At 47.4% G+C, this 24,649-nt stretch overlaps 1 protein-coding gene across 4 annotated transcripts; it reads left to right on the forward strand.

The window, feature by feature from the left end:
* The first annotated feature begins 2 nt into the window (after window positions 1-2).
* Window positions 3-14,393, forward strand: MRPL14 (mitochondrial ribosomal protein L14). 4 transcript variants are annotated; one of them, XM_023212907.1, is made up of 3 exons: window positions 3-144; window positions 11,401-11,489; window positions 13,809-14,389. In XM_023212907.1, exons 2-3 carry the CDS (start codon window positions 11,419-11,421, stop codon window positions 14,173-14,175), a joined length of 438 nt encoding a protein of 145 aa, XP_023068675.1. In that variant the 5' UTR covers window positions 3-144; window positions 11,401-11,418; the 3' UTR covers window positions 14,176-14,389. The 4 variants fall into 4 exon arrangements, with proteins under 4 accessions (XP_023068675.1, XP_023068674.1, XP_023068676.1 ...); XM_023212906.1 differs by having other exon boundaries at window positions 3-105; XM_023212908.1 differs by having other exon boundaries at window positions 64-105; window positions 13,735-14,393.
* The last annotated feature ends 10,256 nt before the right edge of the window (window positions 14,394-24,649 follow it).

The raw sequence follows: 24,649 nt of genomic DNA on the forward strand, positions 1-24,649 counted from the left end.
GGCGCACGCAAGGCGCGCGCGCACTCTCAGATCGCGTCCGCCGGGCTGGGCCTGGCGCGCAGGCGCTGGAGAGAGACCGCGTGGGGAGAAGGCGGCGCTTGGCCGGTGGGTCCCGCGTCGGGATTTTCCCGGGCGGCGAGAGCGGTATGGTGGGGTGCGGGGGTGGGCGTCAACCCCCTAATTCTCTCCTTCTCTTCTTTTCTCTCCAGTAGGGGAGGCCCACTCCCTGGGGTGAGTGAGGAGAGGCCAGAGAGGGAGGCAGAGGGTCAGTGGGAGGGGTCCCGACGGGTAGGGGAGGCCCCTGACCCGGACCTTCCTCCCTCCGACTCTCCGTGGGCGGCTTCTGCGACTTCCAAGTCCATGGCGGGCTCTCACCTGCTTTCCCCGGGTTGCGGAGCCGACTTGGGGAGGGCGGGCTGCGTTCAGCTGTCGCAGGTCACTCCAGTGCGTGTCCTCGAGCTTCTCCGCTCTCCGCGCCGCCCTCCCCTTTCCCAACTTGGGTCTGGAGATGAGTTGTCCAGACGCCTCTGTGGTGTGAGGATTGAGTTTTTGCTTTCACTCTGTCACGCTGATGAGTGCGCCCTCCCCCAGGCAAGGGGGTTCCCTGGTTTCTCATTTCACCAGAGACTGCATCTATCAGTGATTAAGACTGGAAAGATGAAGGGAGAGACTGAGACTCTTGTATATATATGTCACCCACACAAATAGATCACAAAGGCACAACGGGCACCAACCTGGTCATTTAATTTTTGGTTCCTGGAGGGGACAAAAAGGAAGTTTTGCTTTCCACAGCGGACGATGAATGAACTTTGCCACCATAAGAGATGGTTGGGACTGAATTTATAAAGAGGTTAAAAGGGCATATGACAGACACCTTGGGCTACTTGGGAAACTCTGGGAATTTGGGAGATACTTAACTCCCAGGCCTGGTGGTGGTGGGGAACTGCCACTGCTGAACAGAAGGACACTGCTCACCTGGGGGTTTGGATCTTGTAGTTGGTCAGCGTCTCTGCTGTATGCTGGCTTTTCAAGAGTTTATTAGTAGCTTGTGGAATGCAACTGTAAGGTTTGATTTATTGCAGTGTTTTTCAAACTGAATCCTATTGGTGAACTGGAAATCAGTTTAGTAGATCACAGCCATTTAAAACATGAAACAGAAAATATCAGACAGTGTTGCACTTAGTAAGGGTATTGTTTCTTGACACTTGCTTCAGGTGTACACAAACGTGTGAGTGTATTAGGTGTTCTACAGTGTGTTTCTGTAGGTCGCAGTGAGAAAAATTGGAAAAGCATTGATGTTCTGTGCCCTTCTATTTGCCCTCTTGACTTTCTTTGCCTGAGTTTTCAGTCACTTAAAATTGTCCGTGAGGATGCAGTTAGCATGCCAGGAATATATAGTAAAGAACAAAGTAGATCTTCTCAGAAGTTACTGTGTGAGATGAAAGACAGTTCACTATTCATCACTGGAAATACTGTATGTGCTGTTGAAAAACAAGGATTTTATTGAGGTAAGAAGTTGGTTGGCTTAATTAGGAAGGGCAGTTTTTCAACTGTGACACAAAGAAAGATGGAGATGAAGCCCGTTTTTAGTAAAGTGCCTGGTGGGAAGGGTCTGTGTAGGTTTGGATTCTGGGAGTTGTGAAATTGGTGTAATCTATTGCATGTGTGGAACAATAAAATTCACTTTGAGGTCAAATAGCATTGTAATGGTTATCTGAAAAAGGGAAGTGGAGGCCATAGTTATCTGGTTTTTGGACTTCTGAGGATCACTGGAAGGCTTTTTTTTTTTTTTTTTGGTTCAGTCTTTCTTGCCCAGGCTGGGGAGATCTGGGTGCAGCAGTAAAATCTCAGCTCACTGCAGCCTCTCCTGGGATCTAGCAATTCTTACGCCTCAGCCTCCCGAGTAGCTGGGTCTGCAAGCGCGCGCCACCACTCCTGGCTAATTTTTGTATTTTTAGTAGAGATGGGGTTTCAACATGTTGCCCAGGCTGGTCTCCAACCCCTGGCCTCAATCAGTCTACCCAACTCAGCCTCCCAAAGTGCTGGGATTACAGGCATGAGCCTCCTTGTCCAGCCAGAAGGCATTTTTTATATGTTTTTATTTTTTACAAAATAGTATAGTTATGAGTCTGAGCATGTGGATTCCTGAGCTATTTCTGCTTGTGCCTGATTAGGGTCAGCACCTAATCCTTAAGGAGTGTGTGAGCCATCAAGTGACACTTTCCAGGGCAAGCATTTCAAAAAGCCTGACATGAGAATTAAGTGCCTTGTGGAATCCGTGAAGGAACAGTGGCCAAAGTATTTTATTATTGCTCCTGAATATTAAAGATAAAATGTTTCCCGGGGTGGGGGGGAGGGAAATAACAACAAAATTTCTCCGGAGTCCACTTTTCAGGTAGTTGGGCACTGAACACGGTTATTTAGACTCTCCTTAGCTCCTAGAATCTTCAGTGTTGCAAGAATCCTTTAAAACCTATTTTGCTCCACTCATGTCTTTGGGATTATGATACCGGGGCCCACCTAAAATGGATTTTCCTACTGTCAGGTTGCTTGGCTAGTTCTTTTTTTTTTTTTTGAGAGAGAGTCTTGCTCTGTCGCCCAGGCTGGAGTGCAGTGGCGCAATCTCGGCTCACTGCAAGCTCCGCCTCCCGGGTTCACGCCATTCTCCTGCCTCAGCCTCCTGCTAGCTGGGACTACAGGCTATTTTTTTTTTTTGTATTTTTAGTAGAGACGGGGTTTCACCATGTTGGCCAGGATGGTCTCGATCTCCTGACCTCGTGATCCGCCCGTCTTGGCCTCTCAAAGTGCTGGGATTACAGATGTGAGCCACCGCGCCCAGCGCTTGGCTAGTTCTTAGGGCTGTGTAGGGGCTTGAAAAGCAGGTTATGGTTTAGCCTTCTATTTTATAGGCTCATGGTTTGTCTGGGTTGTTGCTTACCCTTGGTATGATTTTACATGTGTATTTACAGTGACAACTAGTATGCAAGAGAAGACTGCAGTTCAGATCTCAGAAATGTTCTGGGTCAGGTAATATGCTGAATATTTAAAAAGGTCATAGTAAAGTAGCTTACCATTCACCAGTGAAACACAACTCAGAGTAGGAAAGCCCTCTGTTAAAAACTCAAAAAATCATTTATGTCTTTAGAAAAGAGAGGAAGCACTTTATCATGTCCACTCTTAACTGAAAACACTGTCAGGGCTGTGATCTTAAAGAGGCATCCATGGTGCTGCCCTGAGAATCAGGGAACAAGCTTGCTCTTCCTGGCCAGGATCTGGTAAACAATTTATCCTGCAGATTTAGTCCCTACTGGATAATTCAGAGAAGGATTGTCCACGTTAAAATGATCCCTTATATGAGTGAAGCTAAAGCACTTCCATTTCCACACCACTTTGCTTTTCCCAATATGATCTCTGCTTGGCAGAGAGTTGTTGAGACCTGGATAGGTGATTCCAGGGTCACAGACTTGGTGTGAGAGAAGGGGAGAATGGAGTGAAAGAGATACATGCTTTCCATTAGCAGCACCCTCCCATCCCCATTCTTTAACTTTTCCGCACTACTTTCCTGCCAATCTGACATCTTCATAAACCTGGAGCCCACCTAAACCTAGCCCAATAGGAAGGGAATTATGTATATGATTCAGTAGAATTTTACTTTACCTTGTGCAGTTTTTCCTGAGTTTGACCAGATGAAGAATATTACAAATTTATATCTGGATTATAGGTGTTTGTATACTTGTGAGGTAGGGATGGGAGGAGGAGCAAAACTAGATAAACTATACAATTGTCTCCACATTGAAAAGCCATCTTGAATAATTGAAAATTGTCACATCTGTCTAAGTACTACTGCTTACTTTTTTTTTTTGAGGCAGGATCTCGCTCTGTCACCCAGGCTGGAGTGTTGTGTCAAAATTATGGCTCACTGCAACCCCCAACCCCTGAGCTCCAGTGATCCTCCTCCCTCAGCCTCCCAAAGTGGTGTAATTACAGGTGTGAACCACCACGCCCTGCTTTAAATACTTTTGCAACAAGGTGGGGCATAAGTTAGATAAACAAATATAGGACAATAACCCTAGACATGTTTTCCCTTTGTGAAATGGGATTGAGAAATGGGGTTTTCTCAGTGGTAGCTGTGGTGGAAACAGCCGATCATGCTATTGAGGGATACTTTACATTGATAGTGCTACTGTGAAAACTCACACCTTGGCAGATCACTCAAAATCAGCTTTAGCTTTGGTCCGAGGCTGTCCTGCGTGTAGTGTAGATATTTAATGAAGAGATGGCTTTTTGTTTCCTGAGTTTTTTAAAGATTATGTGGCAGCCTTGCCAAAGGAGGAGTACTTTACCCTGCGTGTGGAACATTTATTTGTATCCATGAAGCTTTAATTAGTGACTAAAGCAGCATCTTCACTGTGCAAGTATTGTGCAGTGTTTAATAAAAACAGCCTTGAGCTCTGATCTGGGCCTTATTACCTTCTAACCTTGGGTGAGTCAGCCAACAAGCTTTGCATTTCTGTCTTCATTTCTCCAACTCTGTGGACCCTGCAGAACTGTTCAGAATCATTAGCAGATTCAGCCCCCTTGCGGACTGTTGGTCTTTCCGGTTTGTCTTTGTTTCCATTGGGAGCTCAAGCTGAAATCTTCAAAGAAAGTGATCTGTGTGAAAGTACTTTGAGAATTATAACATGCTATTGTGTGAGGTTACCAAACCACGCACACACCACACTTCCTAAAAGGAAATAGTTGGGCAGCAAAAACAGTAATGAGTCTGTAAGCAACAAATGAAAGTACTTATTGGTCCAGAATGGTTGAGGAGAAACCTGAGATGCGAGGGGTTGTGTCTGCGTGACAGGACAGAGGGTCCCAAGAATTCCTTTTTGTTTTTGATTTATCACAGCTGCCAGGCCTTTGCTTTTCCTATTTTGATGAAGAAGGACATTTATACTCTCACACTGGCAGAGTTTGTCTTTTTTGCATCTGGGCTTTCCATTTGATTTCTCAGTGTCTCTTTTCCTGTCCGTTACGTACTAGCAGAACCTCCTTTTAAGGCTCATTTGTGATTGTGCTGAACTTTTTGTTTTCTCCTTTTTCTATAGAGGCCATTCCCCTTGAAAGGTCTTTAAAATGTAACCTGCCAGGTACCTAAAGATTGGAATTGTTTAGGTAGAAACAATGTATACTTATATATAGATCTGTGATACTAAATATATTTTGCTGATCCTCAAAACTTAAAGTAATGGTACTTTCCAGCTTTCCACAAAGCATCAGAGGTACAGACTCTTTGTGTCTGCCCTTCCAACTCAGAGTAACTAAAAATGAGCTCTCTGGCAGAGCGCGGTGGCTCATGCCTGTAATCCCAGCACTTTGAGAGGCCGAGGCGGGCAGATCACAAAGTCAGGAGATCGAGACCATCCTGGCTAACACGGTGAAACCCCTGTCTCTACTAAAAATACAAAAAAATTAGCGCTGTAGTCCCAGCTACTCAGGAGGCTGAGGCAGGAGAATGGTGTGAACCCGGGAGGTGGAGCTTGGAGTGAGCGGAGATCGCCACTGCACTCCAGCCTGGGTGACAGAGCAAGACTCCTTCTCTAAAAAAAAGAAAGAAAAAAAAAAAGCTCTTTGTGCCTGTGAGGCTCTCCCAAGTCACTGGGAGCCTGGGTAAAGGGCACAAGAAAAACCACAAACCCCACTGACGTGGAGCCTCTCTGGAGCTGGTGGTTGAATTATAAATCAGTTCTTTTTTTGTTTTGTTTCTGAGACAGAGTCTTACTCTGTCACCTAGGCTGGAGTACAGTGGTGTGATCTCGGCTCACTGCAACCTCTGCCTCCTAGGTTCAAGAGATTCTCCTGCCTTAGCCGGGGACTGACTGTAGCTGGGACTACAGGCACGTACCACCATGCCCCGCTAATTTTTGTATTTTTGGTAGAGACCAAAAATTTGGTATTGTTGGCCAGGCTGGTCTCAAACTCCTGACCTCAGGTGATCCGCCCGCCTTGGCCTCCCAAAGTGTTTGGATTACAGGCGTGAGCCACCGTGCTCAGCCATAAATCAGTTCTGTCCACTTAATAGAGTTACTCAGCTGTAGGTGTGCTAGGCACAGTTCTGGGCACTGAGTGTCTGGCACGGAGCAGAGCAAGGGCTGGTCCCTGCTCTCACAGAGCATGCATTCCAATGGGATCTGTAGGGCAATGCCAATTCCCCCATATTCCATTGAAATCCTTAGTCCTGGCCGGGCGCGGTGGCTCAAGCCTGTAATCCCAGCACTTTGGGAGGCCGAGACAGGTGGATCACAAGGTCAGGAGATCGAGACCATGCTGGCTAACATGGTGAAAACCCGTCTCTACTAAAAAATACAAAAAACTAGCCGGGCGAGGTGGTGGGCGCCTGTAATCCCAGCTACTCGGGAGGCTGAGGCAGGAGAATGGCGTGAACCTGGGAGGCGGAGTTTGCTGTGAGCTGAGATCCGGCCACTGCGCTCTAGCCTGGGCGACAGAGCCAGACTCTGTCTCAAAAAAAAAAAAAAAAAAAGAAATCCTTAGTCCTCCCGTCCCCCTTGCCTCTGCAACTGAAGGGAGATCTTAAAGCAAGATGGAAAATGAGCATGGCTTGGATTGTATTAATTTAATTTCTTTTTTCTTTTCCTTCCACCCCCTCTCTCTTCCCACCCCCGACCCCAGCTCTTTTTAAGGAGAAGTTGATTCGTGTTCTAAAACAGGAGGGTAATACTTAGTGCTGACCAAGAAGTGGCATGAAAAGCTGTCTCTGGCACCAAAGTTTTCCAAATACCTGGCCTCCTCTAAGTGAGAGTGTTGTAGAGAAGGAACTATTGTTGAAGCCAGTCTCCTGTGCACAAGACTCAGAGTGACATTCCTTGTGAAACAACCATTGTGTATAGACTAGGTCTGAAGTGATTCAGGGTCTGTGTCCATAGGATAGATTTATGCTAGGAAATAATATCAGGGTCCATCAAAGTTGCTTTGAAGTAAATTGCTGCCTCCATTGCTCTTCCCTATTCTGAAGCAGTTATTTTAGTGGTGGGATGAGGCATTTTCCATAGTGGACAGTGTAGGCACCAGGCCCAGGAGGTGAGTCCAGGGGGCCTGGAAAAAAAGCACGGGCTAATCCTCCATGATTAGCACCATCATTCTCTTACAGCGTGTTTGCCTGACATGTCCTGATTCCGAAAATACAGATAAGAGCTCTACCGTGTCTGGATTTCCCTCCGTCAGAGCCATGGGGGATCTGTCTTTCTCCTGGCTACCTCATTTATTTTATTCAACAAGTATTTATTGCACTCCTACTGTTACTATCAGGACTGGCTGGGGTCTTTTGCTAGGGTGGAAGAGGAGGGTACAACAGTTTGTTTTTTTGGAGGGATACAGGACGTATATACAAAAAGTGAATGTATTTGGTTCTTTTGTGCTTTCAACTTCATAGGAATGCTAACTGCTGGCCATTTGATGTCTGAGTCCTTTGGGTTTAGGTCTAGAGGTCAATATCAGATCCACTAAAGAGCTAGTGAAAAGTCACTGAATTGGGAAATGCTCCCTAGAGACATAAATATATAACTCTTGTGTTTGAGGGCAGTACAGGTAATCCTTACCATCAGAGTCTGTGTGGCTCCTGAATTCCTGTAGCATATTCAGATGCCATGTTGTCAGAATATCTGGTTTCTGAATTTTGGATAGCGAGTAGGAAGAAATAGAATGTTAAAGGACATCAGCCTTATCTCAAAAGTATCCACATTTACTCAGTGTCGGTGTTTGGATAGTGAATATTGACTCTGAGAGTTGCACTAGCACCAGGATGTCCCAGTGTTCAGGAGGGGTAGCAAGTGATGCTGCCGTTTGACACAAGACTTTGTGGAGGAGATTCTTGTGGAGCTGGGTCACATTTGGCTGGGCAGAGATGAGTGTTGGTTGTGGAGTTGGCTTGAGAGCAAGGTGCAGAGAGGAGGCCTGAGTTTGTGTTTGTGCACTGACAGCCTTACAGAGTTTAGGGAGGTGCTTTGTGATGACACCTGAGTCAGGAAAGTTCTGGGAAGCCCTTAAGTGCTTTTGCAGTTCTTGGACTGATATCAGCGTTCTTGAGGAAGCAGTGTGGTGCTGAGAGGCAGGGTGTTGCACTTCTCAGGAGAGGGAATGTGGGTGGTGCTGGGTTAATCTTGAGGGTTCTGTGGAGTCGTTCAGGAGACTCTTCTCTCCCAGGGAGCCAAGGGCCTGCCAGCATCAGATGGGAACAGCTTGGCAGGGATTTGAGCTAACACAGCCTGGACCAGAAGGAGTCTGCTTTTCAGAAGTTTTGTTTTGTTGTTTGTTTTTTTTGCCAGTTTTTAGCTATTGCTCTGAGTGTGGATCTCTTCTTGCCTCCTGTACTACAAATTGTCTTCAAAACTTAAATTAGACTAAAAGGAATAATTTTCACCTGATATGTGTCTCCATTTCAGTTGATTCAGCTAGCACTGAATTGGCTGTGAGTAAAATGTGCATGTGACGTCAGTGTTTTTTTTTTTTTTTTTTTTTTTTTTTTAAGATGGAGACTCACTATATTGCCCAGGCTGGAGTGCAGTGGCCCAACCTTGGCTTACTGCAACCTCCGCCTCCCAGGTTCAAGCAATTCTCCTGCCTCAGCCTCCTGAGTAGCTGGGACTACAGGTGCCCGCCACCACGCCCGTCTTATTTTTGTATTTTTAATAGAGAAGGGGTTTCACCATGTTGGCCAGGCTGGTCTTGAACTCCTGACCTTAAGTAATCCGCCTGCCTTGGCCTCCAGAAGTGCTGGGATTATAGGCATGCACCACCACGCCCAGCTGACGTCAGTATTCTTGATGGAACAAGAATGATTCAATAGTTGTAAAATATTAATATTTAAATTAAAAGTTGCCATGTTTACTCTGTTGAGTAAGATCATGGGTTTAGGAAGCCCACAACTGGGGTTCATATTTCAGCCTGGTCACTCCTAGCCATGTGACCTTGGGCAAGTTATTTAACCTCTCTGGGCTTTATTTCTTTGTGTATAACAGTGAGGCTAATAATAATTGTACCCATTTCATAGAGTTTTTTGAGGTTTATTTTATTTATTTTTTTGAGACAGTTTTGCTCTTGTCGCCCAGGCTGGAGTGCAATGATGCAATCTCGGCTCACCCCAACTTCCACTGCCAGGGTTCAAGCGATTCTCCTGCCTCAGCTTCCTGAGTAGCTGGGATTACAGACTTGTGCCACCATGCCTGGCTAATTTTGTATTTTTAGTAGAGATGGGATTTCTCCATGTTAGTCAGGCTGATCTCAGACTCCTGACCTCAGGTGATCTGCCCACCTCGGCTGGGATTACAGGTGTGAGCCACTGTGGCTGGCCATGAAGTTTAAATGAGATGGTAATATAAGACACTTAGCCTGCTGCCTGACACATTGTAACCATTTGATAAGTGTTCATAAACAAAGAACACAGAAAGAGGCCAAATGACCCTTAAAGCTGCTTGACACCCAGGGCTCTCGTGTGAAATGAGCTTTGGTATAGCAGAGCAAGGCTGCAGAGTGCGATTGGAACACCCTTGGACTGAACCTGGATCCAGTTCTGGTTCTGCCCTTGACTAATTGTGGGATTCTACACAAGTCACTTAATCTGCCTGTATATCAGTTTTCTAATCTTTAAAATGATATACGACATGATGATGATGATAGCTTATTAGCTGGTAAAGAGTGCCAGGCACTATGCTAAGTGCTTTGCATGGCTTATCTAATTGAATCCTCATAACTACCTTGGGGGAAGATACTGTTAGTATCCCTGTGTTACAGATGGGAAACCAAAGCTCAGCAGTTTGGTTACTTGTCCAGGGTCACCTCACCAGTAAAAGTAAAGCTGGTCTCATTTGGTAGTCTGTGATTCTCTGTGTGTCAGATGTTAGTAGTTGCATACATTTGCATTTAATTTTTCTAATCATAATTACATTTTTGCTAATGCTTCATGGGTTGTCTTAAGGAAAACACGTGGGAATAAATTTGGGATTTCAGGCTAAATTGTAGTTAATAAGCATTTAAAGGCCAGGTGTGGTGGGTGGCTCACACCCATAATCCCAGCACTTTGGGGGGCTGAGGCGGGAGGATTACATTAACTCAGGAGCACTCAGGAGTTCAAGGCCAACCTGGGCAACGAAGTGAGACCATCATCTCTGAGAAAAAAAACCAAAAAATTAGCCTGGCATCCTGGTGTGTGTCTGTGGTCCTGACTATTCGGGAGGCTGAGGTGGGAGGATCACCTGAGCTTGGGGAGTTCAGGACTGCAGTGAGCTGCAGTTGTACCACTGCATTCCAGCATGGGTGACAGAGCAAGACTCTGTCTCTAGGAAAGAAAAAAAAAAGTATTTTTGGAGTGTCTAGGTATTCCTGGGGAAGAGTGGATTCCTCTTCCCCCCACCCCAACATTCTTATTAAATAAAGTCTTATCTGAGGTGGTTTGAACTTGTGCAAAGCAAAGCTGTGTGTAAATACTACAGTGTAGAGGCTTTTCTCAGCAGACCTTGAATGGACACCTCTGCAGCCAAACATTTGGGTGGAAAAACAGGTGTGTTTTGCAGCTGGCTACAGACCTTTCTGAAGCACTCTCTGAAGTGATGTTCTGGTGTTTCAGGGCACTGGCAGCCTCTGTATTTGTTAGTGCTAGGGAGCAACAGGGTTGAGATTCTGAAAACTAGAGCCACAAGTCTTGGGTTGGTGTTTGCTCTTTCAACTAACTCTTCAACTTGGTTTCCCAAAGCCCGCTTTCAGCTGTAGTATGGTGTAGGTCAGTTTTCCATTTTACAGTGTTGTTTGGGAGACTGACCCAAATAGAGACTTTGGTCTTTGACTTGGCAAGAGCAACCTTTGGCTTTGCTTTGCTGGCCTTGAGCTGTACAGGTGTTCTGGCCTTTACATTTGGGGGAAAGGTGATGTAGTGACAGACAACTTGAGTGGCTGCTTAGATACTTTACTTTCTTTTAGGGAGTTAAAGTGCTGGTTTCAGAAGGCGCATGAGTATCAACAAGGGCAATAGTGTGCAGTTTTTCCTCTTTGGAGGACTCGAGAAATAGTCCCTGGCTGGATTTATAACCAAGGGTTCATATTTTCCTCCTGCCTGTGGAAGTGATATAATAAGGAAGGCATTCTCTGTGCTGCTGTATTTTTTTTATAGCAGAAGCTGTTGTGGGCCATGCCACCTCTCCAACCCCAGAGTTAGAACGTGAATCAGCAAAATCGGAGCTAGAGCTCTGTCTAATCATCTGTGTATCCTTTAACCACTAAGATTTATATTTTGTGACTAATGATCTTGTGCTGGAAGTGCCATCTCCCACACAAGTCCCCAAAGAAAACTGGCTCTAAGGGCTGTGACTTAGAAACCAATTTTTCCCCCTCTCGTTTTTCCTGCAGGATCTATCTTGGGATCCCATGGCTTTCTTTACTGGGCTCTGGGGCCCCTTCACCTGTGTACGCAGAGCACTGAGCCATCGCTGTTTCAGGTAACTTTTCCCATTAAGTTCTTAACACTGTCTTTGTGTAAGCTTCCTATCAGGGCTGGGTGTTATAGTGACTAGAACAGGAGTAAAAACTCAGGGAGGTAAGCATGGAGTTGGGAAAAGCTAAAGGGATCAGGCTGAGCTGGCTTGGTTGGTCTGGTCACAGGATGGGGGATACGTAAAGAGGTGATGATGCTGTTAGAAGTGCGACGGGGAATGGCATATGGTGGAAGCTTTTACTCTTCAGTCCTTGCAAGACTCTTAGAGTGAATCTGACATCTCTCAACCCTATCATTCCCCTAGAGCATTAAAATCCTCTCTTTTAAAAATGAAATTTTTTGAATTACAAAAATAATACATGCCTATTACCAAGAACTTGAGCATGATAGAAGTGTGACACCCTCCTCTTGTAGATGCTAAGCCAGGAGAGCACAGGAGGCATGCCCGTTGGCAGACATGCCTCCTGGCCCTGTCATGCCCTCATCCCACAGGTGTTTCCTGAGCACCGCGCCTGGGGTTGGCCATACAGAGATGAATGAGAGTTGCTTCCTGTCCTGAAAGAATTCTCACTGTCAGCCATAGGAGCAAACTTGAAAATAAGTAACTCTAAGAAAATGTTATAGAATATTTTAATAGAGGATTGTACTTTGGATGGTCTCTCATAGGAGCTGCTAGTGGAGAAAGAGGAGGAGAAAGAGTGGAGGCAGTCTTCTCAAAAGGGAGGTGGGGGCAGATCCTGTCTAGGCCTTCAGGAAGAATTGGGAGGAAGGGTGTGCTTGGGGAACTCCAGTAGTTCCTGGTTGCTCCTGCCCAGAGTGGTAGGATGTGTGGCCTTAGAAGGTAGGTAAATTGGGACAAGGTTATTGACAGTGTAGATGGTGGGGAGTAGCATCACTTTTATATTCTTTTTTTTTTTTTTTTTTTGGAGACGGAGTCTTGCTCTGTCGCCCAGGCTGGAGTGCAGTGGCCGGATCTCAGCTCACTGCAAGCTCCGCCTCCCGGGTTTTACGCCATTCTGCCTCAGCCTCCCAAGTAGCTGGGACTACAGGCGCCCGCCACCTCGCCCGGCTAGTTTTTTGTATTTTTTAGTAGAGATGAGGTTTCACCGGGTTAGCCAGGATGGTCTCGATCTCCTGACCTCGTGATCCGCCCGTCTCGGCCTCCCAAAGTGCTGGGATTACAGGCTTGAGCCACCGCGCCCGGCCCATCACTTTTGTATTCTAAAGAGAGCTCTTTGTCGGCAAAGTGAAGTGCAGTGGGAACCAACTAGGACAGTAATGTCTTGGTGCAAGAGAGTGAGCTGCTCAGTGAAGGAAGTTGTTGGCGGGATTGGAGAGAAAGGACATAGGTGCTTAGTGGGTGATATTAACAGGACTTGGTGGCCAGTTGATGTTGGTGGAGAGAGTTTTATGGCTTGGGTTCTGGTGTTGCTGGAGAAGCCATTATCTAGATAAGAAGTGTAGCAGCAGGAGGAGGTTTGCAAGGGGAGGCAGTGAGGTCAGTTTGGGACCTACTGAGTTTGCAGTATCTATAGAGTAGGGAGTTGAGAGTGGAAATGTATGGAACTAGAATATAGAAGAGAGGCGGGGCTGGAGATGGAATTTATGAGTTGGCAGCAATGCTAATGGGTAAGATTGCCTAGAGTAGGCATAAAAAACAAGAGAAGAGGTCCTAGAATTACCATATGGAAACACCAGCATCAGGTGCTAGCATCAGGAAAATAGGAATCCTACTGTAATCGTCTTGTTTAATAATACCTTGTCTGTCTTTAATAAATACTCTCTAAAAAATTTTTTTTCTAATGAGGAAAAATGTATTAAAAGATTGTTACCTTGACTTTTTTCCAGTTTTTGCTATGTTGTGTCAAGGACTTCCCTTTGCAAACTTACCCATATCTTCTAGTTCCTAGCAACATGTAAATAAGAAAATTAGGGAATGGTGTATTCTGGGGAAGCAGGTTTTTCAGGATAGGCAGTGGATGAAGCCTAGCCCATAAGGGATTCCTTTAAGTCCTCAGAGTCCTTTTGGAAAGCAAAGGCTTTAAGTTAGGCTGCTGTGAAGTTCATTGTCACATTGGGTTCTCTTTAAAACTCATTCAAATTGAGATCTTGACACAACAGCAGAAGCTCTCAATTGTGAGGAAAGTGTTGTGGGTACAGATAAGTCTTCACAAAGTCCTGACTTTCTGTTGCTGCTCCTGGACAGCACTCTGCTGTGTGTGTGTTGCTGACATGTACTTTCTCCCTAGCCTTGACCTCTCAAGAGGCCTGTGCACCCTCACCATGAGAGATACAGACTGCAGACTTTTTTTTCTCCCACCAGCACCACTGGGAGCCTAAGTGCGATTCAGAAGATGACGCGGGTACGAGTGGTGGACAACAGTGCCCTGGGGAACAGCCCATACCATCGGGCTCCTCGCTGCATTCATGTCTATAACAAGAATGGAGTGGGCAAGGTGGGCGACCAGATACTACTGGCCATCAAGGGACAGAAGAAAAAGGCGCTCATTGTGGGACATTGCATGCCTGGCCCCCGAATGACCCCCAGATTCGACTCCAACAACGTGGTCCTCATTGAGGACGACGGGAACCCTGTGGGGACACGAATTAAGACACCCATCCCCATCAGCCTGCGCAGGCGGGAAGGCGAGTATTCCAAGGTGCTGGCCATTGCTCAGAACTTTGTGTGAGTTGAGCCCAGGCCTCTGGTTGCAGGAGGGCTCGTGAATGGAGCAGTTCTGAGAACCACACTTTTGCTAAGGGAGCTTGGGAGCCACAGGGCTGCTTGCTCCCTTCACACTGGGTAACAGTGTAATGTCCTGTGAGAGAATAAATATATTCATTTATGTGTTCTTCCGGAGCTTTCTGGGATGTGGTGGGAAAATAAATGACACTGAAACAGTTGAAAGGTGGCTTACCCAAGTCTGGCCACACGGGGTAGCATTCTTTACATGGAGCAGCCTTGGTGCCAGGGTCTGAGCCCTTTTCTGGTTTGGACCCTGTGAGTTCATGCAGGACTGTCAGGCCCTGGAAAACTGAGGTACACACCAAATGCCAATTTATAAATGTACCGTGGAGTCTGCCACTTTCTAACCAAAAGATATTTGTTTTTATGTTTCTCATCCCAAATATCCTCTTCCTGTATTAGTGGGCTTGAGGCTTTAAAAGGTTATAAAGATGACCGGGTTAGCATGAAATAAGAGCAGAGAGGCTGATTTAATCTAGTGAACATTCCCTTTAGGCTGTAGTAAAGCCCAGACAGTAATTCTTTCTTTGTTCTGGATAGTCTGCCAGAACACTCCTCTGTGCCCAGTAGCAACGCTTCCTTCCTGGACTGCTGGAGAAATGGATACATTCTTACATTTTGCAGATGACATAATCTTGGGCCTGTACAGGTGATTCAGCAACAGTTATCTTTCCTTCATCTGTTGGTCTGCTTGGGGAGATATAAAGGCTCCCTTAGTTTCTTTAGTGGAACCTCATCAACTTATTTATAAATTCTTTTTTTTTCCTTCTTTTTTGAGACGGAGTCTCGCTCTGTCACCCAGGCTGGAGTGCAGTGGCATGATCTTGGTTCACTGCAACCTCCACCTCCCAGGTTTAAGCAATTCTCCTGCTTCAGCCTCATGAGTAGCTGTGATTACAGGCATGCGCCACCACACCCAGCTGATTTTTGTATTTTTAGTAGAGATGGGGTTTCACCATGTTGGTCAGGCTGGTCTCGAATTCCTGACCTTGTGATTTGCCGGCCTGGGCTTCCCAAAGTGCTGGGATTACAGGTGTGAGCCACTGTGCCCGGCCCTTTTTTAAATTTTTTTTTTTTTAATTCATTTAGAATACCTTAGGTAGTTAACTCATTAAATGAATAACTAATCTCAGTGGCTTCTGAGAGTCAGAGTAGGATAATAATTAGGAACACAGGCTCTTATAGCCAGACTGTATGAGTTTGAAGCCTGACTCTACCATTTAGTGACTATGGGCAAATTATTTTACTTTTCTGTGGCTCAGTTTCCTTATCTGTAAAAGGGGATGTAATAATGGTACCTACTTGATAGAATTGTTGTGAAGATTAAATGAGTTTGTACCCATAAGTGCTTAGAACAATATCCTGGCAATAATAAGCACTCAGGCTGGGCATGGTGGCCCATGCTTGTAGTCTCAGCTCCTCAGGAAGCTGAGGGAGGAGGAGCACTTGAGCTCAAGAGTTGAGTCCAGCCTTAGCAACATGGCAAGACCATGTTGCTAAAAAAAAATGCAAAAAAAAAAAAAACACTCAATAGGTACTTTTAGAAATAGGAATTAGGTATTTCCTATTGTCATGACTGCATGGGTCAGCACTGAGAAAACAAAGGTGAGTAAAAGCAGGTGTGGCCCCTGCTTTCCTGGACCTTATAGAGTCCCAGGGGAAATCAACATGAATCAATTCCTCAAACAAGTGCAAAGTCCCAAGTGTAGCAAGGGTCAGTGATAAAGGAGCTAGAGTTTTTCAGTGGGATCAGAGGCAGCTTCCCTGAGGAAGGATTGCATCAGCTGCAGTCCGAATATGTACAGTGATAGAAGTCAGTAGTGGTTACCTGGGGGGTAGGGAAGGTGTAGACTGGAAAGGGGAAAGAGGGAACCTTCTGGGTCTTAGGAATGTTCTAAATTTGGATCTGTGTGGGAGTTCCATGAGGATAGACATCTGTAAATAATGATTGAGCTGTATACTTTAGTGCACTTCACTCATAGTGAAATAAATGAATAGGCATTAGCTATGTGAGAGAAGAGGAGGAAACATTGCTGGTAGAGGGAAGGGCATGTGCATAAACCCTGTGACAGGAGGGAATGGGATAAATGCCAGGTCTAGAAGAAAAAGCCATTGTGGCTGGAGCCACAAGAGGGATCATGGTGTGGGTTGAAGCCAAAAGAGGAGTGGGGCCTTATGAGCCCTCGGAAGATTTTCCTCATGCTGAGGGCATTGGGATGCTGTTGGAGAGTAATTTAGCAAGTGAAATAAGGCTGGTGGGAGGGGAGACATGGTTAGATTTGCTCTGCAGAGACATCCTCGGGGAGGCCAGAAGGGATGAGTGTGTGCTTTGCAATAGACTATATGCGAGGTGATAATATGGACTGGGGTGGTGGTGGAGGGCAGTGGGCATCTTTAGGAGGTGGAGTTGACTTGGTAATGGGTTAGTAATGGGGAATAGTAATGGGGGAAAGTCCGGGGATGGGTCTGAGGTTTCTGGCTTCTATGCCTGGATGGTTGGTCCTGTTGAACATGGAGCTAGGCTAGAGGATTAGGGAGGAAGAGCAGTTGTGGGCAAGCTGAATGGAGGTGCCTTTGAGACATCAAAGAGATGTTGAGTAGGTAGCTGGATATAAGTCTCTTAAATTGAAATAACGCTGAGGACACTGAGTTTCAGAGGTAAGAGGTGATTTCTCAAGGTTCTACAGCTAGTAAGTGGTAAAGCTGGTCTCAGAGCTGGATCCTGTGACTTCCAACCCAGGGTCCTCCCACAACATCATTGGGTCTTCCTTTCGTAGTTGATGAGTCTACTCCATCTTGACCCGATTCTTACTAGCCTGAGCCTAGAGGCTGATGTTCTGATTTTCCTGAGTTCTGTGGGCACACCTTGGAGCCCGTTGCCCACTGAGCCTTGACTGCAATGAGGCAGAGGCTCTTAATTTTACGTCTTCCATTGGAGGAGCACATCGCTCCCCAGGGCTCTGACTAAGCCTGATTCAAGGTACTCTGGGTATTTTAGGAGCTAATATCCTCTCCTTCTGGCCCTCTGGAAGGGCTGACATGCTCTGCTGCAGTGGTTGGATGTGGTCAAGGAGGAGGAATCATTGAAACCAGGGCCTGCTTTGCCAGTGGTGAGTGTTTCTCTTCAGTGGCAGCAGCTGGTGCTCAGCAAGTTCTTAATGTCCCTGCTTTCTGTGCTACTTCCTAAAGGCTGTGGGAGGTAGAGAGCCCTGGCCTGAGGCAAAGGGAAGGTGGAATTGTTCTCAGCCTGGCACCACTTGCTCAAGGGCTGGACCTTTGCTCTCACTGGGGCAGCTTGACCCAAGCTGCCCTCTGGCTTCTCAGGTTGCTTGCTTTCTGGGGTCAGCCTCACTTCTTCCTCTGCCCTTAGTCAGCAGGAAGTGTCTTCCTTTCACGTGCTTGCAGGGTGCTGCCTCCCCTCACCCGCCTCCCTGCTGTTGAGGTTTGCCAGAGTCATTCAGATGACTCTCCTCTGTCCTCGCTGTCCCCTGCTCTGGTCTTCATGGACTTAAACCCTCTTCCCAAGGTGTTCTGTGCTGACCACTGGAAGGCTGTGGTTTCAACAAAGTCTGTGGCCAGGGCCTGTGATGCAGGCCCTTGCAGCACAGCCCAGAATAGCCTCGGCTTTGCTGCTTTTCCAGCTGCCCTATCACTTTGCAGGCTGGGATCTAATTTGCTGTCCACCCTCTCCACCCCATTCTCTCAGCCAGTGCTGCTTTCTTTGCCCATAAAATATTTATAATCACAGATTATGTTTCCCTATGAGTATAAACTTGCTTTTGTTGTTTTTCCCCTTCTGTGCCCTTAAGAATCTGCCCCTGACAGGCCAAAGGGCTTTATTCTCGGGGTTCATGGACTTCATCACACTTTCTTGTCTGAAGTGGCTGGCTCTACTCATGGTCCTACTTCCTCTGCTAGACCACTGCTGAAGAAATGTGAGAAAAGAGCTCTAGGTTAGTAATTGTAGTCAGAGACCTGGGTTCCAGATGGAACCCTGCTGCTTACTGGCCACAGCCTCTCGAGTTGGGAGCTTATTGCTCAACGGCTTGGTGCTTAGGACCTCTGGCCAATGGGTGTGACTCCTAAGGACCAGCCACATTGAGGGATATGCCCTTGGCTGCTGATGAGGTGAGGGGGGACCTGGCCAAAGCGTGTGCAGAGAGGCCTTGCCACCATCAGCACTCCTGAAGCTAGTCACCTCCGGCACAGATGTCCAGTCCACTTCCTGTGTGCCTTTGGGAAGTAGCACAGAAAGCTGGGAAATTAAGAGCCACTAAGTACCAGCTGCTGCAGCTGGGGAGAAGCACTCACCACTGAGTTTCTCCCCTGAAATTCTCAAGCCCAGCCTTGCACTTAGGAGGGCAGTGGCCACTGTGAGGCAGAATTCACTGGAGGTGTGCCTCCTCCTGTGTCAGAGTGAGGAGGAGGGCCAGGGCTGGGGTCTCTCCAGGGGTGAGATCCTACTGTGCAGGCAGGAGCCCAAGGCCGTTCCGCTCCAACCTCCCTGGGTGCAGCCTCCTCAGTGTCCTTGCTCAGGCCTCTCATTGCCTTTCTTGGCCTCTTCTCATGGTCTTTGATTTTCTTTCTCAGTGGCTGAGAAATCTTGTTTTTGACAAAAATTGTTTAATACTGTACTCAAATGCTTAACTGAAATTCGAATCTGTACCAGCAGCTGCATTTCTTTTCTTCCTCTAATTTTGTAATTCAGACTTAAAATCGTGGGACTTTTGTTTTATTCTTTCCCACCTGGAGGATGGTAACGGATCACAATTCAGTTCTTCCCAGCATTTTGGACACCTTCTTGCTGAATTATTTTGCCAAATATTAGTAATTTTCTGAATTATTTGGGCTTCCTGGGCTGAAAGTGGTGATGAGTTTGCTTCTCAACTTTCAGTATAAAGATGGTGATTCCCAGCTAGATTTGGAAACAGTAATAATCTGTTGTCATTTGCTTGATATTATGGCAGACTGTTTCATAAGACACGCCACAGGCATTTTTAAAATGAAAATTAAACTTATTTTATTTTGGGAGTTTCTTAAGAACTCCTGAATAATTGTGATACCTTTGGATATTATGAAACCTTGATTGGCAACTGATTTGAGGCCAAGTGTTTGCACACTCAGTAGAGACAGTTCTTGGCCAATCTGGACTGATGATCCAGTGTGTGATGACAGCTGCTCTCCCTGCTCCCCACTGAGATCCCTGTTGATTGGCACCAGTTCTCAGGGGGCTGCCCGGCACAGGAAGAGGAGAGAAAGAGAGACCTTTGGGTGCTGGCCTTCTCAAGGGATACTACACCTGGCCTCCAGTGGGTTTCCCAGGCAGGGAGTGGGCTGGGCTGCCCCATGCCCACCGGCTAACCCAGTGCCCTTCCTGGCTGGCCATGGCTAATGTCTGCAAAGAGGCAGGCACACATGGGTCAGGGAGCCAGGGCTTTCATTTGTCCATGTGTCTCACTGGCGTCCTGTCAACCAACTGCATTAACTTACCAGTTTGCTGCCAGGTCTGGTAAAAGGTTTGCAGGTGGAAGGATGAAATCCTTGTCTGAAATTAGGTTTCAAGGTTATCTCTGGATTTTGTTTCTCCAGGCTGGGTCCCCATAATTGAGGGCAAGGCTTTATTGGAGTTAACTCACCTATGGCCTCAGAACAATTTATTTCAAAACAAAGCTGAAGTGGATTCCCACCATTGTGGTTTGGACCATTCATGATGACCATGTCGACTTGGGGGACTGAGGAGCCACCCACATTTCATATATGAGAGTAACAGAACTCGAGTTTTCTCATGCCCAGTCCAGCTCTTTTCACTGCATCTGACTGTGACATAATACACAGTTTCACTCTGTTGCCCAGGCTGGAGTGCAGTGGCGTGATCTCGGCTCACTGCAGCCTCCACCTCCTGGGTTCAAGTGATTCTCCTGTTTCAGCCTCCCGAGTAGCTGGGATTACAGGCGCCTGCCACCACACCCAGCTAATTTTTGTATTATTAGTAGAGAGAGGGTTTCAACATGTTAGTCAAGCTGGTCTTGAACTCCTGACCTCAAGTGATCTGCCCACTTTGATCTCCCAAAATGCTGGGATTACAGGCGTGAGCCACCACATACTTTTGAAATGGGGCCTGAAAAATACTTTTGAATGGGGCCACCATACCTGTCCAGCCTGCAGAGGCAGGAAGCAGCATTGCTTGTGAGGAGTTGAGAGAACCTCAGCTGCACTGAGGAGCAGGACTTCCCAAGGCATGTGGACGAGGTGGTTGGAGTATGTGGTGCTGGTGGGTCAGAGGGAGGCAGGATGCTTGTGAGCTGGGGTCTGAAACCTCTCTGACCCCTGCATTCCTCACTGGGTCTGAGAGCTTCAGAGCCCACCTTGCTGCTTTTTCTTTCTTCTGAGTAGGCGCTTCCTCACTGGGATCCACGTGATTTCTGAACCCCCCTGGCAGACCTCTACCTCTGTGTAGCACTTTCCAGTTTGCAGAGTGCCTTCACCTTTTAGTCCTAGAAAGTTTCTTCCAGCGTAGAACTTCTGTGACTCCAGGCCTGGTGACAACTCTGAATAGTAGGTAGGGCTGGTGTCCCTGTTTTAAAGATAGGAAACAGGAAGTAAGTGGTAGAGTTGGCCCAGTGTTCTCTTTCCTCTGTGGGGCCCCGGCTGAGCCCTGTTGCTCCTCAGCATAGCACTTCTTACAGCACTTTGGAAGTGGGCAAGCCCGTGGCTCAGGGGCGGTCTCTGTCTTGTTCATAGTTCTGTCACTGATGCTAAGTAGATGCACAGAAATATGAGAGCTGAAAAGTTAAAATTTGTATTCTCAATTTAGGAGTCGCATATAGACATCTAGGGGTTGGTAAAAATTAAGACATTATGGAGTGTCTACAAGGACCCGTGGTGGACAGAGTTGCCTATCGCCACATAGATCCTTATCTCAAGGGCCTCATCCACGCTGGCCAGATGCCCAGTGTTTCCTGTTTCCCCATTACACTCCAGTTCATGACTCCAGTTTAAGGTATCCTATGAGGTCTGTAACCCCTTAAGCTGGAGTGTGTTTTTACTCTTCATGTTTAGGGGAAAAAAAGCTGTACAAGAGATAAGGCAGTGGTTCTCAGCTGAGGACGTTTGGCAGTGCCTGGAGAGAGTGTTAGTTGTCACAACTAGGGGCAGCATCTAGTGGGTAGAGTCCAGGGATGCTGCTGGCCATGCTACATTGTGCAGGACTGCCCCACAACAAAGAATTCCCTGGCCCCAAGCGCTGACAGTCTTAAGGGTGAGTTAGGTGGGACCTGTTGTGTGTAAGGAGGACAGAGAGCATCTGGGAGTCATAGTGAGCCGATGGTTCATAAATAGTGGTGTGGAATTGTAGGAATGAAGCCACATTGCAATCCATGGAGATAGGCACTTGCTCACTTTATCTGCCCATTGCCATGATTTGGGCCCTACAGCTGGAGCAGGTGTTGGAAAATTTAGAAAGACTGCAGCTTACTGAAGGGTTGAGGCCAGCAATCAAGGCCATCAGAGGATCATGATTGCATGTGCAGTGCTCTGGGTTGGGGGTTGAGGCCAAAGCTTTAGCTTGGGCTCAGCCGCTGGCTCGCATGTCAGGTCACTTTGGCTGGTCACATTTCTCAGAGCTTTGGTTTCTGCCTCTGCCCTTACCTCTCAGGGCTGTCTTAGCAGTGGTACCGGCAACCGTCCTGCCTTACAAATCTTACAACTTTGGAGTCACTTTTGGATTTGATTTGTCCTACTTTTCCCTTTTCTTTCTTTTTTTTTTTTTTTTGGAGATGGAGTTTCACTCTTGTTGCCCAGGCTGGAGTGCAGTGGTGTGATCTCGGCTCACCACAACTTCTGCCTCTGGGGTTCAAGTGATTCCCATGCCTCAGCCTCCTGAGTAGCTGGGATTACAGGCACGTGCCACCACACCCGGCTAATTTTGTATTTTTAGTATAGATGGGGTTTCTCCATGTTGGTCAGGCTGGTCTCAGACTCAGACCTCAGGTGATCTACCCACCTCAGCCTCCCAAAGTGCTGGGATTATAGGCATGAGCCACCCCCCACCCCCAGCCTCATTTTTGTTTTTTATGAAGTGCTGTCCGTTCTCCTACAGAAGCAGTGCTGTTGCTTTTCCTTCTGGAACTTCACATTTCATCCCAGGGCTCTGACCTGGTCTTGGCATGCTGCCAACTTCTTGTGACACTCTAGCTGCCCACTGGCGGCAGCTCTTGGAGGTAGAAGCCACATCTCTCCAGCCTTGGTCTCTAGCACATGGTAGTAGGAACAGACAGGAAATTAATTTATTGAGGGCTTGCTTTGTGCCAGTTTTATGCTGGGCACTTTACATATTCTCTTCCAAGTCTTCACAATGATGCCGTGTGATTATTGTGTCTGATTTATGAGTGAGAAAACCCAGGCTGAGAATAGTTAAGGGACTTGTAGTCAAGTGACAGGCTGAGATTTGAAGTCAGGACCGCCTGGCCTCATTTCTGCTTTCTGCTGCACTGACCTGTGGTGGAAATATTTCTTGGTAATGTGCCCTCCCTCAGCTATTAAAATAGCTTTCCGGAAGCATCCGTTGGATGACCACTGTGGATACTTGTAGTTACTTCCAGTTGCCTCTTAGGTCAGCACCTTCCGGCCCAAGCTGAGGTCAGTGCTTCCTGCTGGAGGTTGGCTCCTGGCCTTATTTAACACCACTGTTTCCTCTCACTCCACAGCTTGGTCATCTATGCTGGCCAAGGAAATGGGCCAGTCTTCATTCTCTGCACTTGGCCGACTGGGGGCTTCCTGGGTCTTGGCTCACCCTGGAACTCTTAACACCCGTTTCCAAGTGGGTTCCTAATGTTTGCTGAGTGAGCTATCAAGTGAAAGCAGAGTGTGGGTTCTTCCCCATCCCCACAAAGGGCCACCACTCACCTTCTCCAAAGCCAATTTCTCATCTGGAAAACCCAAGCCAAAGAAGTCCCTTGCAGCCTGGCGGAGGAGCTCTGCCCACTCGGTGCTCTCAACCTGGAGGCGGGGGTTTGTCCCACTTGGAGACCTTGACTTTGCTCATTGCTTTTCCAACCCTGTCAGTACTGTAGTGTTGCTGCCTTTACACAGGCATAAGCCATGCTGACCCCACGGGTAAGCCTTGCCACATTTTTGGCCTGGAATGTCATTTTCTCCCTGGAGAAGTGGTTGGTCATCCTGTGGAACCCTGCTCAGATGTCTCATCAGTGAAGTTCTGTTCAATTGACATTGATTGAGCCCTGGGTTGGACATCTGAATCTGTCCCTCAGGGTCCCTCTCACCCTTTTCCACCCTGTCCTGTGCCCCAGGAGGCTGACCTGTACGGACTGCATCAGCAGGGTCCCTCTCACCCTTTTCCATCCTGCCCCATGCCCCAGGAGGCTGACCTGCACGGACTACATCAGCAGGCTCCCATTCCTGCAGGGCTGACCACACTCCTCAGTCACATGTCACAGCCCCTCAGACAGTGCTCCACACTCTTGGGGCCTTGGCGTCAGGGCACTGCAGCACCCACTCTACTGCTCCACACCTTTGTTAACAGTCCCTGTGTTAAACTGTCCTCAAATGATCCCAATTCAAGTGGCCCCCTGTTGCCTGCTTGGACGCTGACTGATGCAAACATATACTGTGTGTGCCCAGATGGGCAAAATACGCATCTTGTCCTGGAGAAGCTCTCAGAAGGGAGGCAGATCCATGAACAGTTTCTGCCTCCTGCAGCAGGTGACAGGAGCCCATGTGCTGTGGCAGCACTGACCCGGGAGGGTCAGAAAGGCTTCCTGAGAACATGCCCAGAGCCTGGAAACTGGACAGTCAGAGTTAGTCAAGTGACAGGCTGAAGTGGGAATACCCTTTCATTCCAGCCAAAACCAGGGGTGTGATGCGGGGTGGGATGTGCCGGGACCTACCAGCCACTTGAGGTACCTAGAGGGTTGCAGTGGGGCTGAGGTGGCTGACAGGCCAGGCCAGGGAAGGCTACGGGGGTTGCACTAGGTGGTGGGACTTTAACCCCATCACTGTCCTGCTTTAACTGGCCAGTGGCTCCCCATCCCAGATGGACATTTATTAAGATCGCCCAGCAGCTGTGCAAAGAACCCCTCTAAAAGGGATGGTGTGAGAGGCCAGGAAGGGAGCAGTAAGTTCAATTCAGTAAGTTCAAGAGATGGCTGGGCATGGTGGCTTATGCCTATAATTCCAGCAGTTTGGGAGGCCAAGGCGGGTGGATCATCTGAGGTCAGGAGTTTGAGACCAGTCTGGCCAGCATGGCGAAACCCTGTCTCTACCAAAAATACAAAAATTAGCTGGGCATGGTAGCATGCGCCTGTAATTCCAGCTACTCAGGAGGCTGAGGCAGGAGAATTGCTTAAACTGGGGAGGTGGAGGTTGCAGTAAGCTGAGATCGTGCCACTGCACTCCAGCCT

Source organism: Piliocolobus tephrosceles, chromosome 5 (assembly GCF_002776525.5).
Source record: "Piliocolobus tephrosceles isolate RC106 chromosome 5, ASM277652v3, whole genome shotgun sequence".
NCBI classification, from domain to species: domain Eukaryota; kingdom Metazoa; phylum Chordata; class Mammalia; order Primates; family Cercopithecidae; genus Piliocolobus; species Piliocolobus tephrosceles.